The sequence below is a fragment of the Tarenaya hassleriana genome, unplaced genomic scaffold, assembly GCF_000463585.1.
Source record: "Tarenaya hassleriana unplaced genomic scaffold, ASM46358v1 Cleome23, whole genome shotgun sequence".
NCBI lineage: Eukaryota > Viridiplantae > Streptophyta > Magnoliopsida > Brassicales > Cleomaceae > Tarenaya > Tarenaya hassleriana.
In genome coordinates, this window is record NW_010965625.1 from 2,014,432 (window position 1) to 2,025,309 (window position 10,878).

General features: G+C 36.0%; 1 protein-coding gene across 1 annotated transcript in view; it reads left to right on the forward strand.

The window, feature by feature from the left end:
• Window positions 1-8,346, forward strand: part of LOC104815327 (protein CTR9 homolog) — a 9,317-nt gene extending 971 nt beyond the window's left edge. Inside the window, exons 2-24 of the mRNA XM_010543680.2 lie at window positions 341-407; window positions 540-734; window positions 1,038-1,138; window positions 1,481-1,534; window positions 1,695-1,811; window positions 1,918-1,981; window positions 2,087-2,301; window positions 2,710-2,797; window positions 3,112-3,212; window positions 3,335-3,427; window positions 3,737-3,805; window positions 3,898-3,990; window positions 4,099-4,359; window positions 4,914-4,994; window positions 5,073-5,231; window positions 5,428-5,523; window positions 5,925-6,026; window positions 6,114-6,221; window positions 6,310-6,534; window positions 6,862-7,128; window positions 7,248-7,319; window positions 7,522-7,848; window positions 7,967-8,346. Coding sequence (XP_010541982.1) covers window positions 341-407; window positions 540-734; window positions 1,038-1,138; window positions 1,481-1,534; window positions 1,695-1,811; window positions 1,918-1,981; window positions 2,087-2,301; window positions 2,710-2,797; window positions 3,112-3,212; window positions 3,335-3,427; window positions 3,737-3,805; window positions 3,898-3,990; window positions 4,099-4,359; window positions 4,914-4,994; window positions 5,073-5,231; window positions 5,428-5,523; window positions 5,925-6,026; window positions 6,114-6,221; window positions 6,310-6,534; window positions 6,862-7,128; window positions 7,248-7,319; window positions 7,522-7,848; window positions 7,967-8,161 — 3,150 coding nt within the window. The 3' untranslated portion in view covers window positions 8,162-8,346. The remainder of the gene's footprint in view (window positions 1-340; window positions 408-539; window positions 735-1,037; window positions 1,139-1,480; window positions 1,535-1,694; window positions 1,812-1,917; window positions 1,982-2,086; window positions 2,302-2,709; window positions 2,798-3,111; window positions 3,213-3,334; window positions 3,428-3,736; window positions 3,806-3,897; window positions 3,991-4,098; window positions 4,360-4,913; window positions 4,995-5,072; window positions 5,232-5,427; window positions 5,524-5,924; window positions 6,027-6,113; window positions 6,222-6,309; window positions 6,535-6,861; window positions 7,129-7,247; window positions 7,320-7,521; window positions 7,849-7,966) is intronic.
• The last annotated feature ends 2,532 nt before the right edge of the window (window positions 8,347-10,878 follow it).

Consider the following 10,878-nt stretch of genomic DNA (forward strand, 5'->3'; position numbering starts at 1 on the left):
GGGAAAGAATCCTAGAAGCAAAGCTTAGCTACATAACTGGTTAATTAGCTCGAGAATTCGGGTTTGTCATATCAACTTCAGATTAGTATTGGGTGACTTCTCGAATTTAAGTTTGTGATATCAAGTATGGATGACTATTGGGTGAATCACGGTTGTTCTTCAGATTTTTTGTTGCGAATTGGTGTAGTGGGGTGGGGTAGTGTTTCTGTTTTCTGGTCTTCTCTCTTCAGATTTTGCGGCATATGAATCTTGGGAGCTCTTCTATTCTTAAAGTTTAACGAATGCGGTTTTCATTTTTTCTGAATTTGGCTTCATTATCTCTTGAATTTGTTGGGTAAAGCGGGAGTACTTCAAGCAAGGAAAACTTGAGCAGTTCCGCCAAATATTGGAGGAAGGGTCAAGTTCTGGTATGCCTAGCTTTTTTTGGTTCGCTACGGCCTTTCAATGCCACGATCATTCGTGGCTGTTTCTTTATCTGTTCGGGATATTGGTTTCAATGTGTTAACCATTCTAAAAGCTCTTTTTTTGTTATTGACCAGAAATTGATGAGTACTATGCTGATGTAAAGTACGAAAGAATAGCAATCTTGAATGCCCTAGGTGCCTATTACAGCTACCTGGGTAAAATTGAGACAAAACACAGAGAAAAGGAGGAACATTTCATCCTGGCAACACAATATTACAACAAAGCATCAAGAATTGATATGCATGAACCATCTACTTGGATTGGGAAAGGTGATCACTACCAGACGCTCTTTGTTAGTCTTGCATAATTGTAAATATACAGCATGGCCATCAAGGACTCTTTTCTTTTGTGAAAATAGTATTCTGTCGCATGACCTGTATAATTGTTTTCATCTTGTTGAAACTCATGATTTGATAAGCTAAACATTTCTGTATTTTTCTACCTTCGCTTCTGGTGTGCAATGTGTCCTTGGTTACCATGTTATCTGACGGAAACCTCTATATGTAATTTGGGTGGTTCTACAAGGTTTGCTTAAGATAAATACTTAATATGAAATGATTGGTTGTTTACAGGTCAGCTCTTACTGGCAAAAGGTGAAATCGATAATGCCCTTCAGGCATTCAGGATTGTATTGGATGGAGCTCCTGATAATGTTCCGGCTCTTCTGGGTCAGGTATATTTATGATTGCTTTCATTTCGCATCTCCAAGAGAATGTAAATGAACCATAGGTTCATATGTAGAAATTCTTTTTGATTCTTGGGCAAAGGAAAATAAATCTAGTATTTCCTAGCTTTTTGGAGCATAATGGTACTTACGAACGAAAGCTTAGGAAATTAATAGTATGATTGATTATTTTCTTTCCCTCCTTCCTTCCCTCTGCCCAATGTGAAGTCATTTTGGCTGGTAATATCAATTGTCAGGATAAATTTGCCTTTTATGTTTTCTCTCTTACCAGGCACTCTGTTTTTCTTATTCTCTACATTGATGTGAGTAACTGTTATATTTATCGAACAGGCTTCTGTGGAATTTAATCGTGGAAGGTTTTCCGAGTCATTGCAATTGTACAAGGTAGACTTTTCAATTAGTTCTGTAGTCTTGATAACCACTTTTATATCTTTATTCAACATTTGGGATTTAAATTCGGTTTCTTTACTTCTATCAACAACTCAATCTGTTTATGGAGTAAAAACATAATCTTATTTGTTTATCTATCTATGATTATCTTAAGAGGGTCCTGCAAGTGTATCCTGGATGTCCTGCAGCTGTACGACTTGGCATTGGTCTTTGTCGTTATAAGTTGGGGCAACTTGAAAAAGCACGACAAGCTTTCCAGCGTGTTCTGCAGGCAAGTAGGACTGGATGTTTACCTCTTATACCTTCTATCATATGGTCTAATGTATACAGTAAAGTATTCTATAGATAAAGGTGCTTACCATATTTTATATGTGCAGTTAGATCCTGATAACGGTGAGGCTCTCGTGGCTCTGGGGATCATGGATTTGCAAGCTAATGATGGTAAGCAAAATCCTTAGTTCCAAATGAGGCTCTCGTTTATTTCACTTCCAAATGACCCCGTAATTATTTTCCCCGTGATCCCGATGCTGTTTCATATGTGTTCAGCTTCAGGAATGAGGAAAGGGATGGAGAAAATGCAGCAAGCTTTTGAGATATATCCCTATTGCGCAACTGCATTAAATTACTTGGCCAACCATTTTTTCTTCACGGGCCAGCACTTTCTTGTTGAGCAGCTTACTGAAACGGCCTTAGCTGTCTCAACTCATGGGCCGACAAAGTCGCATTCTTTTTACAATTTGGCACGGTCGTACCACAGCAAGGTTAGAAATTCTTTTTATTTGGATGATGTTTTTAATTTAGTTTCTTACCTAGGATAGGCTTACTTTATCAAAAACAAGTATTGAAAGCAGAAGATGGACTGATAATAGTTGTGGTTGAAGATTTATATATGTGATTAAGTTTGTTATGTGATCTAGTGTACTGTAGGGTTCTGCCAGAAATATTTGATCTCACGTGCTTTAAGGTACTGAAGAATTTTTTTGACAAAAGGCCTGCTCAAGAATTTTGATTGAGAGGGTCATATGTTAAGTGTTTTTCATTACCCTATGATGAAGAATGATTCAACAGATTACTATTTCCTCTAACACTAGTTTTAGAAAATTCCTCTTTTTGTTATTAACATGGCGTATACTTCCAACATCTCTAACATTGGATGAGGTTGGTTGTAGGGGGACTATGAAAAGGCAGGAATGTACTATATGGCAGCCATCAAGGAAACTAATAATAAACCACAGGAATTCGTGTTTCCCTACTTTGGTAATTCTCTTCAAAATGCCATGCTTAAACATCCGGATTCTCTTGTTGTGAATGACCATTTTACTTGTATATTTCCACCTGCATCTTTTAGCAAAGTAGATACTTTACTCTCTTTATTTCACTTCCCTTTCAACCAGTTGGAATACCTAATATTATGAAGTCTGTCAGTATCTTTCCTGTCTGTAAACATGTGATCGTGAGTATTTCTGAACTACTTTAACTGGTGCTGCGGTTTTCAGTTTCCTTTTACCTGAGTTACTGCATGACTTGCTGTGCTGCTATTTTTAAATGTATGGTTCATAATGGTTTTTCAGGTTTGGGGCAAGTACAGTTGAAGTTAGGTGAACTTAAAGGAGCACTTTCCAACTTTGAGAAAGTTTTAGAAGTTTATCCTGACAATTGTGAGACCCTGAAGGTGGGATGAGTGCAGGCTTACGCGTTGCTGATATTTTAAATTTGGGAAATTTCAGTTTAAGTTACATGCTGTCTCTTTTATATATGGATGTATATCTGCATGTATAATCATTTGTTCTTTAGGCTCTAGGGCACATACACACCCAGCTTGGGCAAACTGATAAGGCCCTGGAATTAACACGGAAAGCTACAAAACTTGATCCACGAGATGCCCAGGTAAGTTTGGTTTTCCGCAATTCTTATGTCTGATCATTTGAAACTTGGATTCATGCATGATTTCTTTGGTAATAAATCTCTGTCTGAAAATGTTCTTGGTATGTGTTTCATCTGAAATTTCTGTCGTTTCTGCTGCCTAAACTTATGACATTAACAGGTCAAATTTGCATATGCAGAGTGGACATAGTAGCAAGAGATGATTTTAGTTCTTGCTCATAAATTGAAAAAGACCCTTTGAATGCTTCTCCTTTACACTTTTTTTACTGTATATAGTTTTGGCTTTGTTTAAACAACACATCGTTCCTGCAGGCATTTGTTGATCTTGGGGAGTTGTTGATATCATCTGACACTGGAGCTGCGCTTGACGCCTTCAAAACTGTAAGTTCTTTCTTAGCTCTCAGTTCTATACTTCATTCATCTCTCATATGATGGTTCTGGTGCGTGATTGCATTTCCCAAAATTTGTATCAGGCATGTACACTCATGAAAAAGGGAGGTCAAGAAATTCCTATAGAAGTCCTGAATGATATTGGTGTTTTACATTTTGAGAGGGAAGAATTTGAGGTTCAACTAAAGAATTTCTTTCTCCTATGTCGTTACCGCCTTTACGTTTTGAACTAATATTTTGGCTGTTGGATTCAATATGCTCTTCATATTTGCTGGTACTTGCAGTCTGCTCTCCATAATTTCAAGGAGGCTTTGGGCGATGGGATATGGCTTAATTTACTTGATGGAAAAGTAAATTTAGATCAGATTGGAGTATCAGTTCTTGAGTACAAAGATTCTGGCATTTTCCATAGATTAAATGAAAGTGGGCACTCTGTTGATGTACCTTGGAATAAGGTCACAACTTTATTTAACCTAGCCAAGTTACTTGAGCAGTTACACAAAACAGAAACTGCAAGTTTGTTGTATCGGTTGATACTCTTCAAGGTATGTCTTCTACTTCTTCCATGTTATATTCTACATTTTTGTGTGTGATGAGATTCCTGCTTAGAAAGCAATCAGAGACTAGGGTTGCGAATATTTGGGAGGGTTTTTTTGCATCATTCTGTATCTGATAATAATTTTGCTGGACGTTAGGCGTTTGAGTTGAGTTCAGTGCGAGTCGATAGCATGGGCGTCAAGTTTACTTCTCTGCTTAAACTCCTTAACATCCTTTATGTGCTTATTATTTTGTTCTTATTCTGAATCAGATAAAATGTAACTTTTACATTCAAGTGGCAGCATGACTTCCTGGGTTACAATAGTGTTACATGATTTCAAACTTTTTAGTTAGTTAACAAAATTGCCTTAGTCGCACATCATTTTAGGATTTTTGTTGTGCGCCATTATCTTCCTTTTCTTTTCTCTAGTCCCTAGAGATGTTTACAATCTTCTTTGTTACTTGTCAGTCCTGCTCTCTCATTTTATTGATTATTTTTTAAGCATCGGGTCTATGTTTTTCAATAACTGCTGCCTTGATCCGCCTGCCAATGTCTTTGCAGTATCCTGGCTATGTTGATGCTTATTTGAGACTTGCTGCAATTGCAAAAGCTCGGAACAATTTTCCACTGGCCATCGAACTGGTGCTTACACCCTTTTCACTCTTTATTTTTCTGGGTCTAGATCATTTTCTTTTCGTTTCTGACTGTTTTGCCATATAGGTGAATGAGGCTTTGAAGGTGGACGATAAAAATCCAAATTCACTATCTATGCTTGGCAGCTTGGAGCTTAAGAATGATGACTGGGTTAAAGCAAAGGAAACTTTCCGAGCTGCTAGTGATGCAACCGACGGAAAGGATTCATATGCTATTCTTTCTTTGGTATATATATGCATTTTCATTTTCTATATTACCTTGCAAATTCATAATTTCAGCATCTTATCAAATCCTGTTTTGGGAGGCTTAAGGCACATGATGTTAACAATTTGAATGGTTTTTCGTAATCGTTGCCGCTGGCCGACAGTGGTTTTACAATATCACAGATGTATTTTCGTTGAAATGGCTTCCTGTTGGTTAGGGGAACTGGAACTATTTTGCAGCGATGCGCAATGAGAAAAGAAATCCTAAACTGGAAGCTACACATTTGGAGAAAGCTAAGGAACTCTATTCTAAAGTATGAACTCTATTTCTCTTCTTTTCTTACTTCCATAAGTGTTACTTGACAATATTTTTCCGTAGATGAACTTACTTTCTCCCTTCTCATAAACGGTAACTCGACAATCTTCTGTTTATCTTCTTAAAGCCATGAGGTTTCTAAGTAAACTATTAGCATGGCTTTTTGTGTACAATGTCTTAGTTTCTTGTATTCTTTATTACTAGCTAGATTATGTTATTTTGAGAAGTGGTTTCTGAAAAGCAAGTCACATATTGTTTATTTGGGTTATGTCTTGATGCAAAAGAACTAAGGTTTACATTCTCTAAGCTGTCATCGCTAATTAATCAGCATGGTTTAGTAGCACTGTTCTCCTTGTGAGGCTAATAATTTTCCACGTTGGCGTTTCTTTGTATCAACAGGTCCTGGTTCAACATAAGTCCAACATGTATGCTGCCAACGGCGCTGGAATTGTATTGGCAGAGAAAGGCCATTTTGATATTGCAAAGGATCTTTTTACTCAGGTCAGCTTGATGATTTACTATTTCATGGTTTAGATTAATCAAATTCTTCAGATCATTAAATCATTGCAACAATTGAGAGTGTTTTAGATTCAAGAAGCTGCAAGCGGAAGTGTATTTGTTCAAATGCCAGATGTGTGGGTGAATCTGGCTCATGTCTTCTTTGCTCAAGGGAATTTTGCCTTAGCCGTGAAAATGGTTTGTCATCTTTAATCTGTTTTTTAGTTTTTTCATTCGTTTCACTTTACCTGTTACTGATGTACGCTGTCTATAAAACATTTTGCAGTATCAAAACTGCTTGCGGAAGTTCTTTTACAACACAGACTCTCAAATTCTTCTTTACTTAGCCCGTACCCATTATGAAGCTGAGCAATGGCAAGAGTGCAAGAAGACACTATTGAGAGCCATTCACTTGGCACCATCAAATTACACATTCAGGTTTGATTTAGGCGCTGTAATGCAGAAATCTTCATCTTCCACCCTGCAAAAGAAAAAGAGAACAGCGGATGAGGTTGTCAATCTGAAACTTTCATCTCATTTTCTGTGCCACTGGATTTCATCTTACTTTTTTCTGACCGAAGTAGAGTTGTTCATTCTTAACATGAACATATATCATATGTTGAAGAAAGAAACACGCTGACCATATTATGAGGCTGGTTTCACTTGTGTATAAGAACTTTACGCCAGGACCTAGGGTGTTAAGATGGTCATTCTCGCCGTTGCCTTCCTTAGCTTCTGGACCTATTATTTGACGTGTTGAGCTAATATATTTATTTGTTCTACTGTGGCTCTTATTGATCTGTACTTGACAAGGGAATCTACTTGGTGATTTCTACAGGTGCGCTCAACAGTTGCAGAGGCAGAGAATGCTGTTCGTGTCTTTACTCAGTTGTCTGGTGCTTCAGACCTCCATGTTCATGGTTTTGATACGAAGAAAATTCAAACCCATGTCCAGTATTGCTCACACTTACTTGAGGCTGCAAAAGTGCACCGTGAAGCAGCTGAGCGTGAGGAGCTGCAGAACCGGCAAAGGCTAGAAGTTGCTCGTCAGGCTGCTTTGGCTGAGGAAGCACGCCGTAAGGCTGAAGAACAAAGGAAATATCAGGTACTAATAAGTTATAACACTTGCCAAATAGCCCTAGGTAGGCATCTATGACCTATTTTGGACGATGTTAAATGCCAGATTTTCAACTGTGATTTGTTTAATGTTTCTCTCTTTAACAGCTGGAAAAACGAAAACAGGAGGATGAGCTTAGGCGCCTCAAGCAAGAGGAGGAAAAGTTTCAACGTGTAAAGGTAGGCATTTTCCCATAAGGAAGTCTCATGCTCTATAAGGATGTGGAGACAGAGGTTTCTTGACTACCTCAGGCATTTTTTTTTTCATGGCTATAGGTTATTGGTTCGTTGTTGTGTAACTCTAGAGTAGAAAATTGTGATCCATATTATTATCTTTAGAGTTGGTTACATAGGTAATGAGTTCGATTTGTAATGCCTTCAGGAACAATGGAAGAGCACCACACACTCCTCTCATCATAAGCGGAAGGAGAGAGTTGAGTCTGATGATGGAGAAGGTAGGCAGAGTGAGAGGAGAAGAAGAAAAGGCGGAAAGAGAAGAAAGAAGGACAGGAGTTCTAGGCAACACTACGAGGATGACGAAGAAGCTGCGAATGATGATTACAACGAACTGGAAGATGAAGACCCTAACACAAATTATAGGGAAGAGGCAAATGAGATGAATCAAGAAGCTGAGGAACCAGCAGCAGAAGATGATGCTCATGACCTCCTCACAGCTGCTGGGCTTGAAGATGATGTTGACGATGATGAGGTAATGCATTTGCTGGAATCTTGTTTCAATTGCCTTTAAGAATCCAATGCCTTCTTAAAAAAGTGGATTTAACCCATGATTCTAATCTGAGGGCATGTCTTTTTCTGATGGGTATAAGGTTATTCCTTCAACGACTGCTTCCCGACGAAGACGGGCACTTTCATCAGATGATGAAGATGAACCAACTGAGAGGCAGCCGTACTCAAGCCCTGCAAGAGACGATTCTCCCGCAAAGCAAGACAGCGATGGTGGAGACAACGACAACGACAACAGAGGAGATGATGCTAACTTGGATGACGAGGAGGCCGAGTGAGTAAGGTCTTCGTACAATAAAGGAGGTCTGTGTATGTTGTAACTCTAGTTTTCAGATTTCATTTGTCAATCTCTTGATTCAATTCACAGTTTAAGATCCGAAGCTTAGATATCTCTTAGAATGAATTCTGGGTTGTTTCATGTTAATTCCATTGTTAATGGAAAAGAGGTTTTGGACTGCAGAAAGAGAGGACTCTTGTGTCAGAAAGAGTGCGTGTGTGTCAGCGTGGTTGAAGTTTTCAACACAGTTTCTGCTGCTCTCTTACAGTTTCTGCACCTTAAAAAAATGATTTATTTCAGAAAAAAAAATATCATTTCTGATAAAAGCGTGAAAAGAAATTGTAATGTTTTTGTTTTGTTGGCTGAAAAAAGGAGGAGGAGGAGGTGGGGCAAGTGGATGAATCTGAAAAATAAAGCTTTCCGCGTGTGTCTTCTTTTCAGACAGGAGGAAAGTCTGCAAAATGAACTGAACCCATCTGACGAAACCCCTCTCTCTCTCATCTTTTCAATTATATATGTATATATATATATATATATATATATATATATATGAAAAATCACCAAAAAAAGTTTGTATTCATTAGAGATGTTGAAAAAAAAAAATCTTGTACTTTTTTATTACAAAAAATTTTATATTTATATTTATTCGTCCAAATATACATGTACTTTAAGACAAAAAATTATGTATTTTTTTTATAACCAAACAAACTCTATACTTATATTTATATACCTGTATTTTATAAATTCTAGAAAATAAGCCCTAAACGCAAACGCAAAAAAAAACGCGGTCAAAAATCTGTTCGAACCTAACTCAACCGATATACACCCGAATTGAATCGAACTGATTAAAAAAATATATCAGATTGGATATGAATATTTCAAACCCGAAATAACTGTAAAATGAGTAAACCGAACTCGAATTAATCGTAACCGAATATAACTGTTTATCTACCTATATATCATCAAGTAATATCCAATATATTCTAATTTTAATTAGAAAAATTAAATATAATGATATTGGATTCATTCGAATATGAAATATTCATATTCAATCTGATATATTATTTTAATTATTTCGAATTCGGTTATTTTGGATTTGGAATATTTATATCCGTTATGGTATGCTATTTTAATCGGTTCGGGTATATATCGTTGGATTAGGTTCAGACAAATTTTTTATCGTATTTTTTTGGCGTTTGCGTTTAGAGACTTATTTGCTATCATTTATAAAGTACATGTATATTTCGTCTAACAAGTATAAGTATAGAGGTTGTTTGGTTATAAAAAAGTATAGAGTTTTTTGTCTTACATCTGAATAGTAAATGTATATTTCAACGAATAAATATAAGAATAGAGTTTTTTTTTAATAAATATAGTATAATGTTTTTTTGTCGAAGAGTATAGATTTTTTGACGATTTTCCAATATATATATATATATATATATGCGCTTAATGTTTAGCACTTTAGCTCTCTCAATTAAAATGGTAATGATTGAATATGTAAAACTAAATTAAGATGAATAACACATAGTTGTATTTGAATCCAATAAAATCTAATAAAACTGAATGGAATAAAAAAAATGAAAGATAATAGAAATTTAATTTAAAATTGAATATTTTTAAATGAAAATAAAATCTTATTGCAATCCAAATATAATCTCCCAATAAAATAAATACATTTTTTTTTAATCTAATAGCAAGATAAAGAAATAAACATATTAAAACATAACCGCAATAAGAATCCCCGACTTCATCCATTAACATAATACTGTTAGGCCATATTTATGATGGTTGTGACTTTCACGTCATGAGAACAACATTCTTTCTCTAGGGAATATCTTCTTCATATTTATGATATTTGTAAATATCATGGTATGCAAACTTCAAAGCATACTTGTACGAGTATATATATGTGTACAATCTGTTGAATAATATTCATTCGAACGTTTATATTTTCATGGTATCAGAGCTTCTTGTCTAACGACATTTTTTTTTTCCGAAACCTTAGCCATCGTCACTCACCTCTTCCTTTGTGATCCTCTCTTTTTCTCATCATGTCGACCGACAACTTCTCATCTTCGGCAACGTCCACTACAAAAAAAATGGTTATTTCCAACGGGTAAATCCGTTGGAAATTAACGTTTCCAACGGATTTCCAACGGATTTATCCGTTGGAATTTCATCGTTAGAAATCAGTGTCCGTTGGAAAACCGTTGGAATTTTCAACGGAATTGCAACGAATTTTTCCGTTGGAAATTTCCAACGGATTTCCAACCGGCATCCGTTGGAATTTTCCAACGGATTTCACCGACACCGACCCGATCCAACCAAACCACGATCCCGAAACTCACTTCCCAGTAGGTCACCCATCCTTCCACTGCTCCAGCTCAATCCTCCTTAACCCTAGAGTTCTAATTAGAACTCTTCCAACTCCTCCAAGTTAAACTTCTGATATCATATAACATTAATATATATACATATTCAAATTCATATATATATATATATATATATATATTTGTTATATATATGTATATGGTTAATATATATATATACACTTATTCGTATACATATATGTGTATATACACACACATAATATTTGTATATATAAAAATATATAAACACAAAATATATCTATATTTATACATATATAGATGTATAAATATATAAAATATTTGTTTATACGTATATATACACCTCCTTAATATACATATATATACG